We start from the raw sequence: 27,489 nt of genomic DNA on the forward strand, positions 1-27,489 counted from the left end.
TCAGGGAGAGCCCTGGGCGTTCACACAACAGCGTGAGCCCACAGCAGCCGCACGCTTACGGCACGTCCCTCCCTGGCCGGGCCAGAGCACGTGCTTTGGCGGAGGGATACCTCAGCACCCTCCCTTAGTCTTTACTTTGTACTGGGATGCCGCGGCCCGAACCAAGTGCCTTGCGTCATCGCGCTGTGAGGAGCGCGGTGGCTCGGCGGGCAGGCGGGGGTCCCGCAGGCGGCTCTCTTGGGGCGCGGCGGGGGGGGCCTCACCCACACCCCGCTCCTCGTTAGTATAGTGGTGAGTATCCCCGCCTGTCACGCGGGAGACCGGGGTTCGATTCCCCGACGGGGAGGAGGCGTTATCTTTTACCCCCCCGCCCCGGGGAAGCGCTCCTGTTCCTCCTCCCGCCGGAGCCCCCCCGCGGCGTGGGCGTGAGGGAGGGATGCGATCGCGAGCTGCTCTGGAGCGGCGGCGTGCGTGTTCCCGCGGCCGGGAGCCGCTTGGAGAGCGGAAGGGGAAAGCGTGGCCGGTCGTTTCGGTGGGGGGGTGCCCCCCGCCGGGCGGCGTGTGTCCGTGTGCGGCGTGCAGCCCTGCCAAGCCGCCCCGTGCCGCCGGTAAACGCCGCCCGCCGACCGGAGGAAGGGGGCGCAGAGGAAAATGAGAGTTTTGAAACTCTCGTCACTCCGGTTAATGCCCGTGCTGCTCTGCCAGAGCTACCTGAAATGACCCCCGCGACGCTGTCTTTGGAAAGAGCGGGCGCGGTAACTCTGCGGGTGCGGCGCCCACGGGAGCATGTCCTGACAGCGGTTCCACCCGCGCCGTGTCCGTGGGAGCGCGTGAGCTGCGTTCACGCGCAAGGCCCCACTCAGCCCGGCCGGTTAGCTCAGTTGGTTAGAGCGTGGTGCTAATAACGCCAAGGTCGCGGGTTCGATCCCCGTACGGGCCAGTTGTTTTTCTGTTCCCCCCTCCCTTGGAGGTAAGAAGATAGCAGGCTTCTTCCTAATCTAATTTAATTTATTTTGTTTCAGTTATTTTTGTTTGAGATGGAAGTGTAACGGAAATGAACACGGTAGTCCCTGTGGGGAAGTTTGACTTCCACGATCAGAGGGCAGCGAGCGTGAGCCGGCCGGGAGGGACTTCACCCTGCACGGGTACCGGAGCAGCCGACAGCCGCGGGCTTGAAACCCTCCAGAAGTGACGTCTTACCACGTCCCGGCGGGGAGCCTGCCACCCATCACCTTACTCCTCGTTAGTATAGTGGTGAGTATCCCCGCCTGTCACGCGGGAGACCGGGGTTCGATTCCCCGACGGGGAGAAGGCACTGCTTTTTTTCCTTCAGCTGGAGCAAAGGAGCTGGCCCAAGGCAGGTTGCAGTCCTGTCTTGATCACAGCAGAGATGCGCAGTGCTGAAAGGTTTTCTTCTCGAAATGGACAGCCAGCCTTCTGCTCTCAGCAGGCAAGACTGGGACCCCAACCCAGAATCTCCCAGTTACTGATCAGTCAAGTCATGCTACTACAGCACATTTTAAAACACTTTTTCCCCTTCTCAAGTCAATGTAGATAGCCTCAAAATACACATAGTTAAGTACCACCTTTTTCACAACTTCCTGAAAGCAGACTTTAAGGTTTCAAATCATATGAAATATTCCCTTTATTCTTTAGAAAAATATTTCTAAAACATCCCAACATTCTGTAGGAGTAAGCAGTACTATTTAGGCACATATAATGCTTTCAATTCCACTGGGAGAACACTTCACAGTAGTTTACAATTTTGCAGTCAAACAAATCAGCTGAGGAAGTTCTTAATCATGCACAGTAGTCCTGTGAGGGTATCACCAGCCCTTCACAAGGCAACATCAATGGGGTGATAACATTAACGCATCAATCTTAAAGAATGAGTTCACATATTTGCAAGTCATAACAAGTCTACAGCATTATTAAGGCACCAGATAAGAGTATAAATAGCTATACTAAAATGCCATGCAACAGCAGTTTGAATGAACTGGTTTGCAGGCATTCCTGTTCTTTCATAATGGCTCAGTGTAAGCAATCCATCTTGTTCACGATCCATGTCAGTGCACCCAGTCTTTGGGATTGCGTAGAACCTCCAGGATTTCCGCTTCTTTTGAGCTCTCTGGAGGGGTGTGCATGTACTCCCACCTGCAGGGAGAGGGGAAACTCACTCAGACTGCCCAGCTGGCTGCCACTTCTCCCACACCAGGCTGTGTTTGGACTTGAGTTGCCTTTTCTGAGGATGCAAAGCTACATACACAGTTGACAGTCTCACATCAGGTAGACAGATATGGCTACAAATCATTAAGTTCAGTAAAAACAAGTAATAACACTGGAAGAGACAGGAGAAATGTTAGCTCGATCTTTTCCCCAACTTCTGGAAAGGCTGAAAGAACAAAGAAAAAAGACAAAGCAATGCCCCCTACCCCACAATCCATGCTGGTTTATTTGCAAAGATCTTTTAGCAGTCTCTTGTGACAAATAGTGTCATGAGGAAGATGAGCCAAAAAAAGAACCCAGACAAAAGAGACTGAGGATACAAGTCCTAAGGGAAATCGCCAGCTTCAAATTTTATCATTTGATCCTGGTGCAGTATTTTCAGCCACTCAGGGCAAATTTTTCCAGAAGCCGGACTGGAAGCACAAGTAGTCCTTGTTGAATCTTGGTTTTAAAAACAAAATTGACTAGACCACTTTTAATTGAAAAGGCAATTAAGAGGCATGACAGAGGAAGAAAAGTGTCAGCAGTCACAATGGGATGGGTACAACCTTTTTTTTTTTTTCTTTTCTTTTCTTTCTCGCAGGAAGGACCCATTCATGCTGTTAAGTGAGCTATTTATGTTGATGAAAACAAGCAAAACCAGATCATCCCACAATGAAATCAAAAGGTAAGATGGTACTACGCCACCAGGTGAGGGACACATCTACTGTTGGCAGTGGGATGAAGCTATATGGTAGCTTCATCTATATGGTATGACCAGGACTGCCTTCATGGTTAAGGGGTAGCAGGCAAAGGTCAATTATCCTAGCGGACAGAAATCACTAATGGAGTCTTATGAAATTCCTGATAGGGCCTGTGCTACTCAGCATATCTAAAAGCAACCTAAAAAGGAGCATAAACAGTAAATGACAGTTTGCTGATATTACAAGTCAAATGAAGTCATCAGGTGTGAGTAGAAAACAGAGAGGCACTTCTTCACACAACACACAGTTAAACCGTGGAACTTCCTTACCTTATGGCTTGTCAGGACTGCCATAAGCTCACATAGTTTCAAAGAGCTATTAAGCAAAAACCCACGGAGCGAGCAGGAGAAACCTATCAAGAGGTACTAAGCACAAAAAATACCACTTTTTTTTGGTCAGAAAATACCTAGACTATGTTCTACATATTTTTATCATTACTAGCAACTGGGCGAGTGTAGCAGACCAGAGAAGCATCTGCATGTATTTGGCCAGTTCTTGTATCAAGCATGAACTAACCACTGTTAAAGAGACTGGACACCAGGACACAGCTTTGATTTAATCCTATAACGTATTTTAATAAGAACAGTCCCTACCTGCAACTCCCCATAGCTATGCCCTTACCTTGCAGTCAGTGGCAGAGACATAAGAATGCTTTCAATTCTTGATCCTGGTGTCAGGAGGCCAAACTTTGTACCTCTGTCATAAACCAAGTTGAACTCCACATACCTACGGGGAGTGAAAAGATGCAACAAAAAACCAAGTTTATTATCACCACAAGTTGCTTGTGCCTTCTCCAACTCGCAGAAACAAAACAAAAACAGCCTGTCAGCTGTGTTGGGTGTCACAATGAACCCTGGTTTGGGGCCAACTGTTCTCTAACATCCTCTGCATAGGAATGCAAGTGTGACCTTGCCACTCCACAAAGCATAGGAAGTAACAGATGAGAGCAGACAAACTATTCAAGGAGAGCATTCTGTACGGTGCTATACTAGCCTCTTCTAGGCCTCAACCCTGCTGGCAAGCTCAACACCACTTGGTTATCCTTTTTGTGGTGGTGTCAGACATAAGAGGAGCCTTAAAGGAACTGGAAATGACCACAGGAAAAACTTTACTGTGCAGTCCTCCATGCTGAAAGACACATAAGCAGCAAGGTCAGAACAAGATTTTCTGTTTCTTGGGGAGAGTTGAAAAGCAGAAGTCAGACAGCTTCAGAGTGCTGCCTGGGACTTGGACGTGCCAGAATACAGAGTTTTCTGCCCCCAGCATAGGAACAGAGCGATGACAATTCAGCAGGGGTTATCTTAGTAACCAGTACTGAGGTATTAGTACTAACAGAGATACATGAAGGGAGGAGCTCTTATCTATTTGCAGAAACAGAGAGCTTAGCCTAGCCCGATAACCTGCAAACAGATCCAGGGAAATAAGCAGGCCTCATGAACTGGTCCTGGTGGCAACTTAAAGAAGCTACATCCTCCTATAACCTTAGCAGGATCCTGAAAGACCAACACTCCCAGGAATAGCCTCACCTGCTCATTTGAATAATTACTGCAGGCCAGTGATCTAAACTGGAATGCTTATGCCTTCTTTATGCCACTCTCACAGATTTCTCTGCAGAAAAGGCAGAAACGAGAGACTCTCCAGTTCGGCACAAAGCATATGTATTCTCATTTCTCCATACGCTTACACAATCGCAGTACATAAAGGAGTACAACTGTATCTACCAATGTACTTAAGCTTTTGCAGCATTAACAGTTGTTCACGTTAACAAGCATCCTCAAAAGTCTTTTAAGTTACATTGACTTTGGACCATGCTAGAAAAACAAAAGCCCTCTGTATCTTCATTCCTTTACAAAGAGTTCACTGCATCCTCATTTCAATGCCAAGGGCAGATAGAATAAGTATGTATGCAAGAAGCTGAAAGTACTCCTGGGTACGGTTATTCCATGACTTTCTGGGGTTTAGCTTCATTTCGGAATAGGAAGCATGACTCCCTCACCCTTATGCTCCTTATGTCATGGGGCAGTCCTATATCCTGCACCACTAAGCTGCAGGACAGGGCAGGATTCAGGACACCACACACTCCTTTGCCTGTTGCAGCAGCTTCTCCTGGTTTTTGAAAGAGCTGGAGAGAAACTGTGGCATTTCATAGGGCATTCTCTGGCAACCTTTAGAGCACTTACGCGAACTTAGCCCACACCACAACAGGACATAAACCCTGCAACCATGAAGAACTAGCTCATTTTTTTCTTGCCAGCATAATCCACCACCTGTGCATTCTTTTGCTCCTTCAGTACTCACCGTCCTCTCCGTAGCTGCTGCCACAGCTTTTCCTCTGGTGTGAAGGAGTCATGGCAGTGCTTTTTCACAATGGGAACATAACAAGGCACAACAGCTTTGGCACAACTCTTCACAAACTGGAATACTTCCTCCTTGGAGGGAGAGTCCACATCGTCAAAGAATATGCCTCCAATCCCTCTTCGCTCGTCACGGTGCTTGATATAGAAGTAGTCATCGCACCTAGAAAAGGTAGCAGACAATTATTAATATGGTCCACAATATTCAAGGAAATTAACAGAACTCCAAACAGTTCTGTGGCACAGGATGGCACCAGCAAAATACTGATGAAAAGTCAATTCCTGCAGTGCCAGGTGCCACACTGTTTCACTGACTGCTGAGAGCCAGGACAGTACAGCACCATCTGGAAAGCACTCCTGCCTTCGCTTACAGTAAAAGCTCTGATAAATGGTCTCTGCAAAGCTACATATCACCGCACAGTCACTGAACACGTAACACTCAAACACCATGGCAGATGCTTCCACGTGCAGTGATCCAATCCACATCCTCTACTCGTGAGGAGAGGAGACACCTGATTTCTAAACTTCACCCTAAGAGCTCTTTGTAGATTTCATTCCCTGAATTATATATAGATCCCAAATTACTTGTACGGCTTTCAGATGAACTCGAAATAAACTTGGAAGATTATTTCTTTATTCTTTTTGCCATTCTAGTGAAAGAGTTGGTTTTCTGCATCAAAACTAAAAGAATCTATAAACCCAAGACCAGATAAGAAAGCCACTGTCACTTAAGGAAAAATCAGAAGTGAATCACCCTTCCTCGGAAACAGGGTTTTTAATAGTTAAACTTGGAAGACAGTGCCATTCTAGCAGTGGCTTTTCATGGCTCATGTTCAAGTTTATGAAGGAGTAAGTGCAGCATAAACTACAACAAGGAGGCAATTAATATCTTTTGTATTTACTGGGAGTATGTAGGTGTGCAATTACTATAAATTAGCTGATTCATCGTATCCACACCCTATCATCGTATCCACACCCTATCTTGCTTACAGTTGCTTGCTTGGGCAGCCATGCTCTGCAAGTCTTCACATGGGGGAGAGATAGAAGGGAAGTAGGAAGCAGAAACCATCAACAGCAAAGAAACCCTGCCTTTCTTTAGGACTAGTTTTCCATGCATGTATCCATCCACAGTTGCTGTTCACAAGCAATATAAATGGCATGGCCATAGCAGGAGAGACATGGAGATACAGCAGACTTTTTTTTATTAACTGGGATGATCAGCTTTTTTTTTTTTAAGGGCAAGTCAGAAATGCAAGAGAACAAGCCTGACAAAAATCTTAAAGCTAGATCAGGAAGACAGCGTGGTAAGCATAATGAGCTTTTATGTTTGAGAAAGGTGGGAAAAGGGGCAACACTAATTAGAAGCTCAGAGGACATTCCCACTGCTCCGGCAGTGAGAACCACATGCCTGTACACAGCTGCTGCTTACAGCAAACACTCATGCTGGGACTGAGAAAACTGCCTTTGTGCATGCGATACAATTAGTCCTCCCCTGAGCTGCCCTCAGACTAAGAACAGGGACCTTTCTCTCCTACCCCTTGCAGCTGGCATTACTAGCCTACTTATGCTGCAAAAAAACTGACCATTATGGCAGACACTCTGAACTACCATTCAAAAATTCCTCAGAGAACAAGATTGTAGCCTTAGGGTTGTGTAAGATGTGTTTCTCTACTAAGTGGTTCATACCCAAGCTACAACACCCACTTTATCTCCTCTCCTCAGACAAGACCTGGTAGTTTTACAAAAGGGCAGCCCCTCCTTCCTGGATACCACAGCTTGTAGCAGATACAATTATCAGACACAGAGCAGCAAGCCCCCACTGAACAGTGAAGGATCCCATCACTTGTATCTTTCAGTCCAAGAAGAACATTCAAAGTTTGCATCTTTAGAGAATATGCTGTTTAACTCTTGGTGAATGTGTCACTGGAAAAAAATTACAGCTCCATCAAAATTATGAAGCTTCTATATTACGGACAAGTAAGCTCCTTTACGTACCTGGAGAAAAAAAAAAAGAGGTAATGAGGGACAGACTGAAGGCAGAAAAACTGGAACAGGATTTTCAGAACTGCAGCACTGGCCCAAAAGCTCACATTGCAGTCATGCACATTTACCATGCGTTCACTGTAAGGAGAATTAGTGCAAGTCCACGGGGCAAAAGTCTTGTCCTAGTTTAATACCAGAGGCTAAAAGGAAATTTTGAGCTGCCTACTGAGGTCTGTGGCTAACAAAATCTTGTAGAGTCAGCTTGGGTTTTATTCCAGCTATGGATTTATGATCCTAGTTATCAACTCTCTGATTTGAAAAACTCAGGCCTCCGTAAATAAGAGATCGCTTTACATTTTGTCCCGGTACACTTCTGCTGATTTTCATTAGGGTCTGCTGATACTCATCAAAAGGCAGAGCAGAGCCAACTGTTCCTAGAATAGATTTAACTGGTGATATCCAGTGCCACCTTCTGCTCCCACAGAAGGAGCCCAAGCGCATCTCTCCCCACATACCATTTCTTGTACTTGGGATACAGCTTCAGATCATGCTTGTCACAGGCTTCTTTCAGGGTCTTGTGAAAATGAATGGCATCCTCTTCATTCAAGTAAGTTGGAGTGAGGTCAGTCCCACCGCCAAACCACCACTGTTTGGTTCCTATAGGAGAGAGGCAAACAGCAACATTTTTCTTCTAAACTTCCAAACAGAAATACGTTGCTAGTGGTTCACCAAGAACTAACAACTACTTTTACAATACAAATCAAAATCATTATTCAGTGGTGTCCCTAAACATCAAGAATGAAAAATTTGAGTTTGAGGTAGTGTGATGACTTCAGGAAAACATGAAATAAATTTCAAAACAGTGAAAATCATCTGTTCAGTGTTCTGGACCAGTGACCCTGACTACAGGATATCAGTTTCACAAGATGGGCTGGCAACTCCTATTCAAGAATCCAGAAACATTTTACTGCATGTGAAAGAAAGAGAACATCATTATTAAATCCAGGGAAGTAACTGACAAAAAATGATCCATAATGCTCTGGCAAAATAATTGAAAGAAAACTCTCCTTGAGCTTCTGACAGTACACACGCTGTCACAAGGTACAGACAGGCTCTCAGCATTTGACCACCTAGCCTGGAGTCCCGCTTCTGACAGTGGCAAGTTGCAGAAACTCAGGCAAAAAAAGGCACAATGCAGTTAGAGACCGATGTTTTGGACAGTACGTCCCCCCCAGCTGCTGAGACGAAGGTATATCCTGGCCAAAATGCTCATCAGTCCTTCACAGACCTTTCTTCTACTAAATTCTAGAATTGCGTCTTTGAATATGTTTTACACATATTCATAACCTACATTTTAACTTAAATGGTGTACTCTGTGGAAAGTAAACTGCAAAACCCTTTACCAGATGCACGCATCACACTGATTTTACAAATGAAGGCCCAGAGGTTAAGAGATCCAGAGCTACACAACAGACCCTTGGCACAGCTGGGAACAAACCCAGACCAGTCCTTAACCTCTTACCCTAGACATGCGTTCACGCATCCTTCATGTGAAGTCAGACATTTCATGTGTACTTAATTGGATTAAAATTCTTACCATCCGCTTCTTCAATTTCAAAGTATCTGTAGTTGAAGTGCATGGTTGGAACATGAGGGTTCTTTGGATGGATAACAGAGCTCACACCCATGGCGCAAAAAGGCAGCTTCCCTAGATAAAAAGATGCACAGGAAAAAATCTTCAGTGTTTCAAATAACTTCATTTATTATCATTTAAGGAACATCGCTATTTTGCTTAGATTCCAAGCTACTGTTCCACTACAAGAAAATTTCTCACGTTGGGTCACCATAATCAACGTGCAATTTACTTCTCATCCACACACTTCTGTGCACCTAACTAAACGCATTTTTTTGGTATTTGTCCTAAAATGCAACAATATGTTAGAGTACCCATTAGATGTAGATAGCTTAAAACGTAAGGCACTGCTAAGGCTTTCTGCCACCTGCAGTCCTCAGAATCGTCCTTTGCTACATGAATGAGGGTTGAATCCTCTTTAGCCTTCAGGTCTTTTTGGTCCTCTCTGTCCACCTCTTTGGTACGTAACTCCTGCGCTGCTTCGCTGTTGAGCTACAGCGTCGTTACTGAGAAACAACCTGTGCCCACAGCTCACTGCTTAAAGCAGCAAGACAGAGGGAGAAGCACTCTGATACCTAGTTTTTTAGGGATATGAAAGTCCACCTGCCAGGCTTACTAGTTGGAAACCGGCATGATACAAATGAAATCTTCCCTTGGGTGTTGATCAGTTGGCCTTCCTCCTGTTCTGCTCAAAGGCCAGACTCTGCTGTCCAAGTACCCGCACGGGAACACTCGGGGGAACACGTCCCGATCCCCTACCCCACCTCCCCGCCGGACACCCTACCGTCTTTGGCCTTCAGAGACTTCCCTCTGCTTCTCATCTGCCGCGCTGCCTCCTCGGACAGGAGCCCGAACACGACGGACACGTTCACACCCGCCTTCTCGAAGACCTCGCCGTCCTGCAGCACGCAGCTGATGCCGCCTCCGCCTACCAACGCCAGGGTCACCCAGCGCCGGGGCCACCGCCCGCCGGGCTGACCGAGCCCGGGTTGCCGGTGCCCGGGGTGACCCCCGCGGCCCCCCCGTACCTTCCTTCCTCTCCCAGGTGTCGACGGCGAAGGTGGCGCCGGGGTCCAGCGCGGCCAGGGCGCGGCACACCTCCCCTTGCGTCTCCATGATGAGCAGCTCCATGCGGCTCCGCAGCTCCCGCCGCCGCCGCCGCAGTTCCCGCAGCCCGCTCACCGGCGGCGCCATGAACCGCTGCCGCAGCTCCTCCTCCTCCTCCTTCTCATCATCCTCGGACGCCGCCATGGCGGCCTGGTGCCGCCGCCACAACCCTAGCCACAGCCCGCCCAGTGCCCCCGCCGCCGCCAGCGCGGCCCGCCGACACCCCCGGCCCGCAGACACCCTCGGCGGCGCGGAGCCCAGCGCCCGCCGCCCTACCGCGGCGGCGAGGGCGGGCGGGCCGCGGGCGGCGCGAACAGTCCCGCGGAGCAGCTGTGCGGCCGCCGCCATGATGGGCACCAGCGCCGCACTGCCGGCGGGGCGGGCTGCGGCTGGGGCGGGGCGGGGCTGGGCCGCGCCGCTCAGCGCGGTATATAAATGTGTTTATATGCGCGTCTATATGTCCGTACGGGAGGGTCCGTGCCGGCTGGGTGCTCGATCTCGGGCCCCCTCCCCCCGACACAGACACTCACTCTCTCCGGAGCTGGGTTGGCGCCGGGCTGCCCGCCTTGTGTCGGTTGTGAGGCCGGGAGAGGCAGTGGTGGAGGGAACCCGGGCGCCGGGTGGGAGAGGGGGCTGCTGCGCTTGCACCCCTAAAACATTTCTGCGTGCTAGGACCACGTAACCTGGTTTTGTCAATGCAGCTGCTTGAGGCTGCAGTCATGTGAGTAAAGGCTTGTACAGGGCCAGGCATGGCTGGAGTAGGAGTAAAGATGTATTTTCTTGAGCTATCCTGTGAACCAGGTGGAATTGCTCACCTGTGTATGGCATTGCTGGTTTTATACTCACAGTAATGATTTTTTAGAATCTCACCGTTTTGTGGGACCACCAGTTTAGTATTTCCCATGGATTTGAGAGGGCACATGCTTATGCCTCTTTGTTCTTTCTAAAGTTCTAAAGGACTGTTTTGTTTTGGTTTTTTCTAATAAAAATTCAGACCAATAAGAAGGATTGTGTAGAACCAGATGTTGAAAGGTACTGCATAGTTCAGAGTTTGATTTTCTTGGTGCTGATGTTGGCACCACATCCATTGAAATGATTTTATATTTTCTCAGCTGCCTTGACATCGGCTGTATCAACAGTGGGACAGTACAACAAACCAAGTAGCACAATCACATTTAGTGAACAAATGAAAGGGCAGTTTTCCTCAAGCAAGCACATAAGTGACAGTGCAGCTGTTGATGATGGTAATGTGCAGAGATGAGTTATGATAGCTTTCTTTCAAATCAAACAGCTGATTCACTAATTTTTTTTTAAATAAGCATATTATTATTTTCTAATAAGTAGCGACATTTAGTAAACCTGTTGTTGATTGAGGACCCATATGAGGGTTAGGCTGAGGAAAAATAACAGCTACCTCAAAAGCCCAGCCCTGCAAGGTTTGTACTCTGATATGGGACTGTTCCTTGGAAACAGCGAGCTTCTGGTATTTCAGGACTGTTTTGCACCTGTAGTACCCAGGAGGAGATCAGTTTCAAAGATGGCTCTAAAGAAAGCAAGGAGACTTCTCCCTAATATGGATCAGGGCTTCATTATCTGTCTCTTCATTGTAGGGTTTTGGGGTTTGGGTTTTTTTTTGGAGGGGGAGGTCTGTGTAAAGCAATAATGTTCACTCGAAGGCTTAGTCCATTTCCTCATTTCTGATCTGTTTCTGCTCTTTGGCAGCAGAGGATGCTCTGAAGCTGCTGAAGCTCTGCAAGTAAGAAGGGAAAGAGACTGGGCTCTCTTCTGCCATCAGCTGGAGGACAGGATCCCTCGTGAGCCAGGAGACCTGAGCCACTGGAGACAGGAGTGAGGGAAGGAGCTTGTCATTAATTGCAGGAGAGATCTGTGGCTGAGGGAGAAGGGTGCTACCAGCTTAGGGGCTGTGATAAGTCTGCTTAATTTGGCTCTTTCCACAGTTCTTTTTCCAGGGCTGGCTGTGATAGCTCAGTTTGTTCTTGAATTGCATCCACTGGATTTACCTAAACATTTTCATGATAACTACATGCATTGTGCTCTTCCATGCTACTTACTGTAGTAAAGCTCTGCTCTCTTAGTGGGTTTCTTAGACACTACTATAATGGAAAAAATAAATGCTGAGGCCAAAAGACATGTAAAATGCATTCATACTGATGAGCATTTCATGATTTTTTTTTTCTGCATTAGGTTGAGTGCAAACTCTGATAACATCTGGGAATTTAGCTGATTGGGACCTCTGGAGGTCTCTAGTCCAACCCCAGGGGCTCACCGTTCCCAGGCTGGATGTGGTCGCATGGGACCTTCCTTGTCTGGTCCCAGCACTGAACCACCCCCATCAGGAAGAATTTTTTCTTGTATATAGGGGGAATTTGCTGCAACCACATTGTCATGTCAGCGTCTTGCTCTCGCTGCTGAATCTTAGAAGCAGAACTCTTTTTACAGACTGGGATTTCTTGGTCTGGATGCCGGAGCATGGTTAGGCTGCATTCTCTGGTGGAGGTGAGAAGTGACAGTGTAAAATCGATACTCCTACTGTTTCTGTGATGAATCTTCTCAAATTAACTCTTTCTGAGGGCCTCTAACAGCAGTTTCAGGTTGAAACATCAGCCAAATGCCATATACTTTCCCTTTGCAGCAGTGGGGAAGGTGCAATTAGCAGTCAAAGCATCAAATATGACACCTTGCACAGGAGAGATTTTTTTGTAGCCCTGCTTATATATGTGCAACCAAATTGTGCTGGCTAGTAAAAATAGCATTGTAGGAAGCTCAAGCTTCCTTTTAATGTATTTGAACTATTGGCTTCACCACATTATTTCAGCTCATTTCTCTCTACGCTACTGAGAATAGTACCTAGTGGTGTGTGTGAGATGCTCGACTCAACAGTGTTAAAAGGCAAGAAAATGACAGCTTACATTTTGATCTGCATTTTCAATGTATAGCATTGGTATGAAGGGTGGAGGTTTTCAGCTTGTGTGTGTGCTGTTGAATTTCTGTGCTCTTCTGTTTCTTTGGAAATACAAAAGGAAGAGGAAAAAGGCACTTGGAGCTTAGATCAAAGGCAAAAGGAAAACCTGAAATAGGTTCTTGCATTTGCTTGACCAAGAATTGAACCTGGGGAAATGTACCTTATCCTTTTTTTAGTGAGCTAGGTGAAATTCCAAGGTCTTGACTTCCCTTTGAAAACTCCATGTCAATTTTTAAAGTCTGATTGAAAATTTACATGGTGAGATGACTTTGAGTATTGTATCACTTAGCGGGTCATCCATTTTCACACCTGTATGTGTTGTGGTAGTGAGAATCTTGTGATGGGTTTTGTTCTCAATAAGAGTGTGGCTGTTTAGAGTTGCTTTGTAGCCAAAACCTCTACTGATACAAACCAGGGTGATTCTAGAGAAAGTTGTAGGGCTACAATGATTTCAAGAAGATTTGAAGAATTAGAGTCTTATGACATTTTTATGAGGTGATCTCCAATGAAAAAAATCACTAATTTTCTTTCTTTTTTTGTTGTTTTTTTTACCTGTATTTAAGAGCTCTGAAGCTGCATGTATTTAGGTGCTGTCTACCTTGGTTTTCTTTTCTATGAGAATTTATTCACAAATAGAGTATTAACAAAAGAACAAGAGACACTGCATGTTCTAAGGTAGTGAAGCATGATCAGGTCTGATTCAGACTGAAACAGGCATGGTGCTTTCATTGAGGCTACTTGATACTTTTGTTTTGAGCACTGAATTAATGCAGTTGCTTATCAGAAAATTGGAAGAAAAAGATACGTTGAGAACCGAAAAATTCCCCATCAAGTTGGCATTTCTATTACTTCTGAAGTTAAAAGAGCCAATCTCGTCCAGTTTATCACACAAAGCCTCGATTGTGACTTCAGGGTGATACTGAGGACTTGCAAAGTTGGTCAAGTACTTTTGTTTAACAAAGGTTGGCTCAAAGGTTTTTGCATGACAGTATAAGTTGAATTAAGTTGGTATTTCAGTATGTGTCAGAGAGAGAAGTTAAAAACTTTGGGGACTGAGCTGAAACAGTAGGCTATGTGAAGATTGTAAGAAAAGATGAAAACCTTTCCAACTCTATCTGTCATCTCAGTAATTTGTCTGGATGGCAAGCTCATAGGAATCCCCCCCCCCCTTTTTTTTTTCTTTAATGCAGGATTGATTTTCCTGGGTATGTATAGGAGGGAAAGGATAACTACAGAACAAGAAGCTGCTGTGCTGAAATTGCTTCAGGCTACCTCCTAGAAGGTAAGAGAAGTTGTGAAATGCTTGAGGAAAGCCTTTCTTCCTCTAACTCTTGACCGCCTTTACAAAGTTAATAAAAAAGAAGAGAAAAAGTGGAATGTAGCATTGCCCAGAGAGAGCGAGTCCCCTGGAGAGGTTTGCACTAACAGGCAAATCAGGCCCCAAAATGTGCTGCATGCAACCTCCTCTGGAAGTGTGCTAGTACGCCGGGTCAGGTACTGTATACAATCTTCCCTGCGATGAGAGGTCTGTCTGTTTTCCTGTTTCCTCTGCACCCTTCCTTCAGCTCTGCCTTCAGATTTGCTGTTACATAACACCATCTTCATAAAACATCGGGAATTTTCCAAAACCATAGTTATTGCATATGTGGCTTCATCAAGGCTAAAAAGCTAAAGCATGACCTCTCTCCCAGGCTTCCATGGAAAGGGAAAGAACAAGCAGAAGTGATCTGTTGAAGTGGATTCCCTGTTTCGTTTCTTGTACTGAGATCCAGGTCAAACGCACTACTCCCCTGCCCTAATGTCATAATTTTTTATTTTTTTTTCTTGCAGCCACTGTAGCTGTTTATACAGACTAAATGTAATGTTTGCTGTTATGAAAGTCCATCTAGAAGCCAAAATACACACCCTTCCGTCTTCCCTGGAATAATCGGTACGTTGTTTATGGTTAAGCTAAAGGACCAGCTGAGTTAGCTCACAAGTCTTAAGAGACTTGTGTCTGCAGCTATTTCTGAGTAACAGACATGCACTGTGATAGCGTGGTTGAAACTCCTCTACTGTCTGGGCAGCTCTACAGAGCTCCAGAGGCTTATAGTCTTTGAAATGCTCCTGTGTAACTACAGAACTGAACTTCAGACTTGTAGATCTAAAATCATGAGCTTATGCTCCCTTAAGTTCAGTAATACCCATCAAGAAGCCTTGATTCTAAGGGTGTCAGAAAGCACTACATGTTTTTTCGTGGTGTAAAATCTTTCCCACTCTCACTAGAGAGAGGTATGCTAAAATTATTCTCTGTGGCTGTGGTAACCGCAGCAACTTGGGTTAAAAGAGCTGCAGTGCTGTCTTAGTATCTTGCACGTCCATAACCTTTACTGGTGTAAGGCATGGTGGCAGGATGAAAGCTATGTCATCGGGTTCTAGTTCATCTTTAATCAACTGGACTAAATCACATTCACACCAGTAACATTGTAATTGTTCACATTTGTTTTGCACAGCTTGCTGCAGTTTTCAAGATTTTTTAAAATCAGACAATCTCACAATCTGCACTTGCTGATCAGACTTCTGTAAGGCACATGTAAGTGAACATCGTATAGTATTCAGCAGTTTTTTAAATAGTTGCAGTTATTAAAATAGAAATCTTAGGGAAGTAGCTGCATATAGCTGCCACTGCCCAAGATGGCGCAAGCAAGATGCATATGTGGAGAATCAACAGAGTGCGTAGCGTGGGAAAGCAGTTTCCATGGAAAAAGGTGCTATGCTCACCCTCACTGACAAGGAAGATGACCAGTGTAAGAATCAAGAGACCGTATACAGGAGGGGTGTTGTGGTCATTTGGAAGGTGGCAATTCAGTACTCGTGATGGTTCCTGGCTGTGGCATTTTTAACTTGGTGCTGGGGGGGGGGGCTGGTTTACCATCTGGTGGAACCATAGGCTTAATGTACCATCTTACTATTACACTTACATTGTACTGCAGGGATAAGGTCAGGCAGGACTTCTATGAAAGAGAAGATAAACTAGTTTTCCTGCATTGTGTCCAGAAAACTAATGATAAGGCCTGCTTATTACATTAATTACTGTCAAGTAAGACATACTCTTTCCTCATACTGTTGGCTATATCAGGCCATTGAATAATGGCCATTGCAAAACCTGTAGTTATAACTTAAATGGACTATCAGGCTCGGTTTTTCTCCATTAGTTTAAATCTTATACAGGCATTCTTCTCCTGCAGACTGGGTATGAATGCAGGACAGGGTAGAGTAGAATGAGGTCTGTTATCTCAGCATAGAAACCTGGTTGGATTGTAAGGTTATTTATCAATATTTCTTCTATTTTCAAAACACAATTCTCAAGCATCCAAAGGCACTTTTTGGTGCAATCAGCACCCTATGTGCATGACCCTGAGTGTCAGTGAGGGCTGTGACTTTACAGTAACATACGTACAAATGATCTGACTGGTTCAGACCAAACATCTGCCTGCTCCCTGACCCCAACAATGGCCCCAGGCTTACGTCTAATGGTTTGTGTTGAGGTTTAGCATCACATGGCTGTCCCTCCCTCCTCCAGTGGGGTGGTGGGACTTGCCACATCCTCCAGGGCAGGAATGGTGCTGAGGGGACAGGTTCAGCCCTTGATGCGCACAAGAACAGATTGGTAGTGTTGTACTAAGTACAGACTGAGCTGGTTGATTAAAAGCAAGCCAAACCCAAAAGCAGACACCAGAGAAGCAAAAGAACGAGGCATGATACTTCTGCTGGATACTCTCCCAGCCTATGTGTTTTCTCTTTAGGGATTTCCTGAACCTGATGTGGTTTATCTGGTTAGTGACTATCAATAGATCTCTCTTCTAAATGCTCTTTCAGTCTCCCTTGAGAACTTTCTGCAGCTAGAAGATCCTCCAGCAGGGAGCATTGTGGTCTATAGGGCTTGTCTGGAACCCAGCTTCTCTTTATTGATGACTCCTTGTTCTTGAATATCTGAAGAGAGAGTGAAGTTCCTATCCATGCCATCAGGCCTCCCAAGGTGTCTCTTCACCAGGGTGGAGAATCCTAGCCCACTAGCTCCTTGTATGGTGACCACTGTTACCATGTGCAAAGTATGTGCCAGGAACACGTTGCTTACCTGTGAAATGCACATGTTTCTGAAGTGAAACACTGCAGATCTTCATCAACAAGTTAGTGGATTTCTAAATTAATCCACTGTCTTGAGCAATTTTTTTTCCTCTCAAAACTCTGAGAAACAAAGAACAGTGTCTTGTTACTGCCTGTTCTTGTGTCTGGTTTGAAAAAGAGCACCTTAAAAGACCAGTCAATAAATGTTTTGACAGCACTCTGATTTTAGTCTTGCCTAAGAGTTGTGATTCACCATCTGTTGAATCACAACTTTCACTTCCTTTGCCTGAGTTTCTTAATCTCTCACCTCACATTGGTCCAGCTCTGTGGACGGGGCAGCGCCACCAAAGCAGAAGTAATCGTGCTGGAGATGAGGCTGCGCACTGCAGAGGCAAATGTATGAGTGGGGACTCTGGGTACTGGGCTGGAGTGGAGAAGCCCCTGTAAAGATGAATGTAGGTGGTGTACTTTGAGGGAGAGCACACAGCAAGGGCAGAGAACAGAAGCTTTTGGGGGCAGTTTGTGACAGTTAGTTTGGAAACCACTAATGTTTTTTAAAAGTTAGCTTTCCCAAGTGGGCTGAACTACTTCAGGGAAGCCCTGTTGGGTACAGTGTGGCTTGAAGGACTAAAATGGATTTGAGGAGCAGGCCAGCATATTGAAAGCTATGTAATCAATTTCTTACTGATACTAGTGTCTGCTAAGAAGTTATTCTGTATGACTCCTGATAGGCTAATATAGTGTAGGACGTTGTAGGGCAGCTGCACCATCTCAGCATCACACTTCCTTTTTTGTCTATTTATATAACTTAGTCGTCTTGTCAGATCATGCCTTGTCATGAGTTCTGTGGGATTTCATTGTCTTTGTAGCTTTTAAATGAAGCAGAGTGTCCCAAACAATACTGGATCTCAGCACTACATTATCTTCCCCTTTGGGGTGGTACTTTAGTTTCATTCTTTTTCAGTGTAATAAAACCCAGAGCCCTGTCCCAATGCCTTCCTTCCACCTTTCTTCCAAACTGCCTTGAAAGTCCCTGGCTAGACTATCACATGCTCACCACTGGTTTTCCCCAATGACACTGTTTCTTGTCTAAACACAAGTCCTTAGGGTTATTGTCCTGAGTTTACTTTTCACATGAGAGCTGTTTTCTACTCTTACTTGTGGAAAACTCCTGCAAATTTTCCTGTCCCACAAGTTTCAAACTTTTCCTGCCTTATGGACTTTCTCATTCTCCATTAATGTGAGATATTGACCAGTCACAGCAGCACTGTGTCTGCTTCCTAGAGAAACAGAATTTCTCCCTCTAAATTTCCTAAGAGGAGGCCTTGGAGAAGTTCTCTTGTTTTCACCTATCAAAGGAAGATGTAAGAGGATGGCATTTATTTTTAAAACAAGGAGCCATGTGAAAACCACGGGACATAGGGCCCTACCTGCCTTTATTGATTCTTAAGATAGGCTACCTCTTAGGTTATAAAGTTGAGTTGCACAGTATCAACATGCATTTAAAAACTGGGCTTTAATCCATCATTAGTGTTTTTGCAGAGTCTATCTTAAACAGATAAGGGGCTACATCTGTTAACTGGGGAAAGTGGAGGATACAGGCATGATGCACTAGCTGAATAGTTTTCCATTGCCTCACCCTCATAGCAGTGTGACCCTCCCCTATCATTGTGATTATTTTCCTTTTCTTTTTATATTTAGCTATAAGGAGTAAAGGAAGGGATATTAGACATATGATATTAACCTATCCTAGAACTGTGCATCAAGTATGGTAAACTTGTGGAGCATTACTTGAACCATCCAATGTAACAGAAAAGTGAGTTATTTTTAATGCTGCTGTAGCATTTCTCTAGATAATTCAAAAATATATATATAAGTGTTAATATTCTCTATTAGTTTGTGGAATTGTGGAAGATACTGATCTAAAAACATATTGACTCAGCAGGTCGAGGGAGGTGATCCTGCCCCTCTACTCAGCTCTTGTGAGACCCCACCTGGAGTACTGCGTCCAGCTCTGGGGGCCCCAGTACAGGAGAGACATCGAGCTGTTGGAGCGAGTCCAGAGGAGGCCACGAAGCTGATCAGAGGGCTGGAGCACCTCTCCTGTGAGGACAGGCTGAGACAGTTGGGGTTGTTCAGCCTGGAGAAGAGAAGGCTCCAGGGAGATCTTACATCAGCCTTCCAGTACCTGAAGGGGCCTACAGGAAAGCTGGTGAGGGACTGTTTATCAGGGAGTGTAGTGACAGGACAAGGGGGAATGGGTTTAAGCTGAAGGAGGGTCGATTTAGATTAGATATGAGGAACAAATTCTTTACTGTGAGGGTGGTGAGGCACTGGAACAGGTTGCCCAGAGAGGCTGTGGAGGCCCCATCCCTGGAAGTGTTTAAGGCCAGGTTGGATGGGGCTTTGGGCAACAACGTGGTCTAGTGGAGGGTGTCCCTGCCCGCAGCAGGGGGGTTGGAACTAGAGGATCTTTAAGGTCCCTTCCAACCCAAACCATTCTATGATCCTATGATTGCTGTTACATTTTCAGGTCAGTCTCGTCACAGGATTACAGCAATAGTATACAGTGGATGACTCTGGGAGCATCATGAAAGCATGAGCATTTTAGAGAACATACACTTTTTTTGAGAATAATCTTACAATATAGGAAATAAGCAAGATTCCTAAGTTGTTCTACTTTTTAAACTGACTGATTTTTTGCTAATATGAAGTCAATGTTTTGGATGTGCTATCCATAGCTGTCATTTCATTTGCACTTTTGTAAAAAACAAATTACTTAAACTGTTCAACAGCTTTATATGTTATAAGTTTTGCTGTACACTTTCTTGTATAATTTTTGACAAGTTCTCCATAAAGTCAGATAGCAAGTTACAGCTTGCATTCAAGCAGTTTGATATATTTGATTTAGTTTTTCAGTGCTGAGGTCTTTGGATCTTGAAAAATGTCTGAGCTAGCATGTTTTCCAGCCCTTCCTGAAAGTACTAGGAGGTGAACTCTAACAGCTGTCATACATTAGCTTGAATGGTTTCTTTGTTTAAAATACAAAACCCTGGGCTTATTCTGCAAGGGAGACCTACTATATCTCTGAGGGCTTTGGTTATTATTTAGTAAGTTCAGAAACTGTTGAGATTAAATGTATTGTTTTTCTGAAAGTTTTCACTGTAATTTGTGGGTATAAGGACAGCAAAAGATAAAACTTACGTTCTTTGCTTTGTCTCTATATCTCTGTCTGTACTTCTAAATCCAGCCCCTGCCCCACCAGAGGGTGGTGGGACAGATAGTGGTGATAGTGGTTCTACTGCTTATGACCTGATATTAAACATACCATGGGTGCTTAGGGAGGGGGGAATTATTCTATCACATGATGAACTCGGAGTGCCTGTTGAAATTACCAGGCAATGGGCTTAAATCAAACAAAGGCAAGTTCTTTTTACATAGCATAGTAGAAATAAACTATGAGACTGATGGGTGCAGGGTGTTACGGAGACCAGGAGAATAAATGGGCTCAAAAAAGAAACTGAAGAAAATCATAGAAAGGTTTTTTAAATGCACAGATGCAAAACTAGCCTCTGGCTCTGGCTGTCCCTGAACAGCAAATGGCCATGTCTCACTGGGGTAGAGGAAAAGTCAATGTTGCCCTGTTTTTTGTACTCTTTCCTAAAGTATCCATTATTGGCCACTGTCAGAGGAAGGAGCCTGGCTTTTTATAGATTTGGTCTGATTCACTGTGGCTGTCCTTATGTTACTGGCCCCCTACATCTGTGAAACAGGAGCAGGATTCATGGCCAAGTACACATTTTACAGTGTTCAGGAAAAAAGTAAAAGTCATGTCCTCAGCTACACCACAACCTGTCCTCACTTTGTTAATATGCAAGGTTAATGAGCATAACCACATCCTCTTGACCGAAACACATTCCCTAGACTAAGAGCAGGAGTGCATGGGATGGTTTGAGAAGAAAAAGGAAAATGACATCAAGTTACTCTTAATTCTGCTGTGGTCTTATTTGGTTAGCTCACAAATATTTGGGAACAGCAAGAAAAATGCAGGCTTCCAGTGTAGTCCAGTGCCAAGAATGTAATCCACAGTTTGTCCTTAATCCCATGAGGATCATCTCGAATGTTTCCAGTGCTTTTGGGAGGAATATTAAATTACACAATTTAGGATACTTGCCAGAAACAGAAAAAAGAAGGTTCACAGTAAAAGCATTGCCCCTGCTTTATGCTTCTGTGGGAGGAAAATGGTGTGTCAATATGGATAATTACTTTGAAAAAACAAATTAAAAGGGCAACTTCTCTTAAACGTCTTGCAGCAATCCATTCCAATTAGTTCCCAGTACTAAAACAGGCACTGTTTGGTGCCTGATGACAATTCAAGGAAATAAGTGAAGATGACTATCTTGTCAGTATATTGAGCTTTTCTTTTATGGACCTAAAAGTACTTATCTGTCTTATTTCGAACTCGGGCTGAGACCTGAGCTCCAGAGCCCGACTTCTGTGTGTCAGACAGAACTTGCAGAGCACAACGGGGCTGCTTCAGATTTACTCTAATACAACCAAGGCCAGACTTCAAAGATTGCTCTTTTTGTTAAATTTACCATAAGAAGGTACTAACACCTTTGTAAAATAAATCCTTGACTATACAAAGAGTTGCAAGGAGGGAGAGTTGGAGAACTCTGAGGTCTCATTGTATGTATGTCAAGTCTCCTTTGAGAATTACATGTAACTTACTACTTGCTATATTTGTTCAAGGTGAAAGTCCCATTTATCTTTAGAGAATGAATCTTTAGACATTTCTGATGAAATTGTTATACTAGGGTACTTTCACGGGTATAAGCTTTCCACTAGAGAAAAGGACAAATTATAAACTGTTTATTTACTTAGTTGATATTGGAAAATTTTTGTCTTATATTAGACATATTGATTTTGACATGTTTTCCTTCTTTCTCTCTTTTCCTGCTTTCTGTCCCTCATGAATGCTTTTCCAGGGTCTGCAGAGGAGTATCTGACATTCTCATGCCTTCCAGGCAATACTCCGGTTGCTCCTGCAAGAGATAGAAACACCCATGATTTATTTAGTGATACATTTGAATTTTCTCACTCTATTTGTAGTCTCTTCCTTATGCTTTATTGAAGAGCTGTCCTTAAGATCAACTAGAGATTTACTTAGAAATTCCAGCTGTACCTTATCCAAAATACACATCCTAGAGAATACCAAGGGTACATAGATGTCCCTTTATTGGCTATTCTTTTAAAATAAAAGGAGTCTGAGCTTCAGTCTCTGGATTTTTTCAGTGCCTACCCCATTTGGGTCCATTGATGCTATGATGATGCAAACAAAAAATCATGTAGTTACACAGAGCTGGTAACGGTATTTTATTGCCATGCTGTTTAACACCAATGCCAAAAAGTCTTCATGGATAGTACTGTGCTTTGCTGGTGCCTCCCACTCAACAAGTGTCCTAACTCAAACATCACAGAATCAGTCTTTTCTGTCAAGAGTGAGGTGGCTGAAAAACGTTATTCTCCATCGTATCAGACAGTTGTGCTTTTATGCAGTGGCAGGAAAGGGTGGAGAGGAGGAAGTGTTGACCTCAGAGCTGCTTTCATGCTTATCTTTCTTGCCTGTTCTTGGTCTTGGGGATATATATATATTTATCTGTCAGCTGGAACTCACCTGCAGCTGCATGTCTTACCTTGCAAAGCCAATTAACTTTTTAGGGTGCTTAAAAGACCTGTATATGCTGTTGCATTTGCATCAGATGTGTTAGAACCCACATCCTGTATGACATACGCAATTGCAGCCACAAACAGAAAATAGGACATATTTTCCACTTGCGACTCAAGTTTTCATAAATCTAAACGTGAGACAGCATCTAGCTTGTTATCTTGATTCTTTTTGCAGCTCTGTTCAGATGAAAGGGTTTGAAAGAACACAAACTAGAGGGAAGGTGACAGACAGATCAAATTCATGGAGAAGCAATGCATGCTCTGCCTCATGAAAAAGGTAGATATAGGTTCTGGAAAGCTTTGGAGGCACAAGGCTTGTTAAACTCACCACACATTTTTCAAAGGAAGCTGGACACATATTTGGGGAAATGCCACTGACGTTAAAATTGCTTAAAAAAAATAACAGCACTGCTTTCTAAACATAAGCCTCTCTTTTAGTTATAAATCACTAGTTACTTTCATCAAAGGAAACCATAAGATACATTTTTGTTAACCGTATACCTAATGACATAATTTTTTTTTTTCTGTTGAAGAGTAACTTGACCTTTTGTTAAAACAATACCACAGAGTAACTAGTTAGAGTGTTAAGGAGAAGTGGCAAAGCAGTAGCATTGGCAGAAAGAAGAAAATCTAGGCTTCCCGCTTGTTAGCGTCAAAAATATATGTAACTGAGTGACAGCCTAGTCAGCTAATTCCATACAGCAGTTATTTTGCCTTGTGACCTCCGTTTTCAAAACTGTGGCTGCTTAACTTAAAGTATATGAAAGCAAGTTATGTACATTTGCTGCAAAAGCATACCTTTCAAAGACTCTTTGGCAAGGCATTTAGATCCTCATGTAAACTCCAGTTCTTCAGTTGCTGTGTTTGCCAAGCACCTGTGAAGGAGTATTGACTGCAGAGGACAGCCATTTCATATGCCTGTACTGCAAACAGTATTGTGTTGGCATTGTAATGTGAGCGATTAAAATGTGTAAATAGTTGAGTACATGGGATATCTGAGGCTAAAGTAGACCCACTAAACATACTGAATAATGAGCTTCACTGAAATCAGAAGCAAAATACCTGGCATTTAAACAAGAAATGCTGACCTCTTTTCTGTGTACTATATACAAGATAGAAAATGAAACAAAATTAAGCCTTGGAACACAATCTCAAATAAGCTTGCAGTCCTAAATGAAAGAAAGAAAAAGAAAAAGGACACAAATTCAATACCTGAATTCAAAGCCTCCAGTAGGTTTCAGACTCAGCATGGGAGGATCCGGGGAGAGTGGAGCCCAAACTTCTTTTTGCAAATAAGGGGAGAGCCTTGCTGATTTGCTTGTGTTAAACTTATCTTTCAACTGAACATAAGTTCTAGTTGACTTCAGTGGAGTTTCACCAAAGTAGAACTGTGTTAGGCACTGAATGGCATTTCAGGACTTCAGGTTCATTGATGTACCTTATAGCCCCTTGGAAATTATGGTAATCACCTATCTTCCCCTTAGGAAGTGACTCCGTAATGATACTCTCTGCTTCTTGCACTATGTTGTGCAGATTTGGTAAAAAGCCTTCCCCTCAACTTTTAGTATATTGTATTGCTTAGTGCTGGCATGAAATTAAATAGCAGCAGTTTGGGACTCACGCTGCTCTTTTTTTTTTTTTAAATTTTTTGTGGTGTTCATGTTTGCTGTTGTTTATTATAACAGCCTGGCTAGTATATGGGGTGCTTTACTTGAGAAGAAATTGGTCATTCATATTTTTTAATTAGCATTCTTGAGGCATGCCAATCAAATCATGCTAACTGTAAAACATTGAACAGTGATTAATGAACCCTTTGGAGAACATAGGTGAGTCCTGCTTCACATTACATTCTATGAGCAGAAGGACAAGTACCAACATTTTCAGAATGTTTGCTAATGCTGTGAGCTTCAATATCTGGGAGGTTTGCTATGTTCTGTGCTATTAAAACAGCTTAGTTTTCTGTTGGCAGATCATATGCCTTTAAAAAAAACATTGCCAAGCAGAAATGCTGGCCACAGGGACTTAGAATTTGTTCACTTCTTGAGCCTTGTCTTGAAGAATGAGGACCTGCAGCCCTGGTTCTTACTGCTGAGAGTTACTTCCCCTTGGGACTTCTGAAAACTAGCATAATGTATTTCATGCTGAGTATCCAAAAATGGCTGTATGAGTCATTAGGTAGTAAGCACTCTGGAGGCTCAGCCAGTCTTCCTGTTCTGCATTTATGCAGTGTGTAATATTATAGGGGTCTGGATCTGAGTGTCTTATGAGCTACACAATACACTAGCTATTAATAGTAGTCATAAGTAAGGGACATAGTTTGGCTGCTTCTGATCTCATCACAGACATGTTTCAAATCTTGCAGAGCTGAATGTAGAAATCCAGAATCTCTAGTCCTCACCCTTCATTATTTGAGCAGCGGGCCATCCATTGCAGTAGTTATTCTGTTCTATACACAGCAGTTCCCTGCAAAGTAAAATAAAAACAGTGAAATGCAAAAAAAGATACTTGATGCAGTGCCTGGTGTTTTGTTTGCTCAAATGGCATTTACAGTTCTGCTGTGTGCAACTGGAAATGAGGCCTCCTACTGCCATGTCCTATGCAAACATGCTGGAAGGTACAATCTTTTGCACATGATTCTCTTAAAATGGTATTGCCTGTTAAGTAAAATTTTTACTTGAACACTGAGATTATCAGCAAAGCATAAGGAAAGATTAGGAGATGCAACGTTACCTAAGCCATCCGTTTGGAGATGACTCAAAGTCATAAGATTTGTTTAAAATACATAAAAACTTGGGGTTCTTCTCAATTTGCTGTCTTGCCCAGGGGGCTGCATTTTTCAGTTTTAGATCTTTAACCAGGCTGATGAAAGACTACTTTCACGAAGGAAGTTGAAGGTCATGTGTAGTCATGTTCATGTGATTGCATGAGTTAGCCTTCAGAAAGAAACACCAGATATTATGTTATTTAGCAACATAGAGTAGCGTTATTGTCCTTTTAAATTGCTTTTCAGCACCAGGGAAAGGTGGTATTTCTAGTAATTCTTCCTAAGAATATGAATAGACCCTCTTGTTGCTGTATTCTCAAGGAATGATAGTGAATCTTCTTTATAGCCGTAGGGAGATCACATTTTGCAGCACATGGGGGTAAAATACTTCTTAGAGCAGCATGCTTGTGTGCAAATGAATGCTTCCTTAATGGAACACCCACATTTCATTGGGAGTCTACATGTGTGTCAAAGCAGAGCTCGCAAAATACCAGCCATGATCCAGGCACTCTAACACTGGAAGAGTAAAAGTGAATGTTACTGAGAACCATAAAGAGCTACAGTATGTAACCACCCTCTTTTTAATCTAATCTTGATGACTCATCCTCTGTGAGCAGTGACATTCATGACATTAAAAATGAGGTCTGAGTGAATTGATTCCACAATCTCTTTGGTGGCTTCAGTGTAGCCTAAGAGCCACACATTCCTAAATGGCAAAATGCAAAACCTCTGTCAGCCCCTTCTCTCCTCTGGGCCTTGCAGAGGGAACTGGCAGTTAGCACATGTGGACCTCACGGCAGACCTGCAACCTGTCATGCCAGTGGCCACATACTCAGAAGCGCTGAAGTTCTGAGTTCAAGGTTCGGACTTGGAGGCATGTGAGCCTTACTTATATAGTGAAGGAGTATCGTGACTGTGTATCTACAATTTATTTCCATTCCCCAGTGTGCAGGTTAAACCAAATCAGATGATATTAGACTAATATACCTTATTTCTCCTTAGTAAAGTGAAATTTGTGTGCCTACATCATCTATCAGTTCTTATCGTTGCCCAAAAGATAGAAGATACATTTATACACCACAAAGTGGCACATCATGAACTTGCATTGGCACTCAGCTAAAACAACAGTGAAGACAGAGCAATTCCAGGTGGATCTTGGCGTAAGACTCTTTTGTTCAACCATGGTCTTGTCTATGGACTTTAACTACTGCAGCCAGCCCAAGTTACACTGGCCTGATGGCTGTCTTAACCTGAGTTAAGATTGCCTTTGGTTTTGGGTGTGGGGTTTTGGTGGGGTTTTTTGGTGGGTTTTTTTTTTGTTTGGATTGGTTTTGTAGTTTGTTTGGGTTTTTGTTTTGGGGGTTTTTTTTTGGAAGGGTATGTTAAAGAGTCTAAATTTCTTTAATTGCTTATGGACAACAGGAAATAAATAGCAATGAGAAAAGCAGCTAACAAAATAGAGAAGGCTACAGTTTTATGGATGGAGAGACTTGAGACTTGAAATCAGGGTGACGTAACTTGAGGTCACAGCAGAGCCCCTGTCAAAGCAGGGATTAGAATGCAAGATCTCCTGGCCACTTTTCACAGTTTATTTGTGCCTACATATTTGTATAAGTCAGGAAAAAAGTTAATGTGTGTGAGAGAGAGGAGGCTGTTTTATTCTTGAGCCTGCCACTATTTCACAACCAGTCTGTGGCTGTGCCTGCAAGTTTTCAGATGTGTAGGGCTCAGTTCTTCATTTTGGTAATCAGAATTCAGGTCAAAGCCTGAAGGCATATATGCTCCTAGACATATCCTGATCTTGGACCATTCATTGATACATAATGCTAGATCACATAAGCAATCTGAAGTGACATAGG

At 43.9% G+C, this 27,489-nt stretch overlaps 1 protein-coding gene, 1 long non-coding RNA gene and 3 other non-coding genes across 6 annotated transcripts; 4 read left to right on the forward strand and 1 right to left on the reverse strand.

Moving 5' to 3' along the window:
- On the forward strand, positions 1–26,772 carry LOC129205600 (uncharacterized). 2 transcript variants are annotated; one of them, XR_008576793.1, is made up of 7 exons: positions 1–291; positions 1,023–1,254; positions 2,810–2,893; positions 14,220–14,311; positions 14,860–14,959; positions 15,522–15,601; positions 26,633–26,772. It is a non-coding gene; the product is annotated as an uncharacterized LOC129205600 (long non-coding RNA). The 2 variants fall into 2 exon arrangements; XR_008576792.1 differs by lacking the exons at positions 14,220–14,311; positions 14,860–14,959; positions 15,522–15,601; positions 26,633–26,772 and adding an exon at positions 5,261–5,959.
- On the forward strand, positions 275–346 carry TRNAD-GUC (transfer RNA aspartic acid (anticodon GUC)). Its single transcript has one exon. It is a non-coding gene; the product is annotated as a tRNA-Asp (tRNA).
- Positions 867–940, forward strand: TRNAI-AAU (transfer RNA isoleucine (anticodon AAU)). The gene has a single exon. It is a non-coding gene; the product is annotated as a tRNA-Ile (tRNA).
- On the forward strand, positions 1,238–1,309 carry TRNAD-GUC (transfer RNA aspartic acid (anticodon GUC)). Its single transcript has one exon. It is a non-coding gene; the product is annotated as a tRNA-Asp (tRNA).
- Positions 1,614–10,417, reverse strand: CPOX (coproporphyrinogen oxidase). Its single transcript, XM_054823100.1, has 7 exons — positions 9,968–10,417; positions 9,724–9,867; positions 8,904–9,014; positions 7,822–7,963; positions 5,268–5,486; positions 3,591–3,695; positions 1,614–2,154 (listed from the first exon to the last, which is right to left on the reverse strand). Exons 1-7 carry the CDS (start codon positions 10,392–10,394, stop codon positions 2,067–2,069), a joined length of 1,236 nt encoding a protein of 411 aa, XP_054679075.1. The 5' UTR covers positions 10,395–10,417; the 3' UTR covers positions 1,614–2,066.
- Positions 26,773–27,489: the final 717 nt, after the last annotated feature.

The sequence above is a fragment of the Grus americana genome, chromosome 1 (assembly GCF_028858705.1).
Source record: "Grus americana isolate bGruAme1 chromosome 1, bGruAme1.mat, whole genome shotgun sequence".
Taxonomy (NCBI): Eukaryota; Metazoa; Chordata; class Aves; order Gruiformes; family Gruidae; genus Grus; species Grus americana.

Excerpts from the sequence above, each read along its gene's own strand:
- CPOX (XM_054823100.1), bottom strand. The coding sequence starts at position 10,394 with ATGGCGGCGGCCGCACAGCTGCTCCGCGGGACTGTTCGCGCCGCCCGC. Across the intron at positions 9,015-9,723 it reads GTCTCTGAAGGCCAAAGACG|GGAAGCTGCCTTTTTGCGCC; the intron begins GTAGGGTGTCCG and ends CTTTTTATCTAG. Across the intron at positions 7,964-8,903 it reads TGAAATTGAAGAAGCGGATG|GAACCAAACAGTGGTGGTTT; the intron begins GTAAGAATTTTA and ends TCTCTCCTATAG.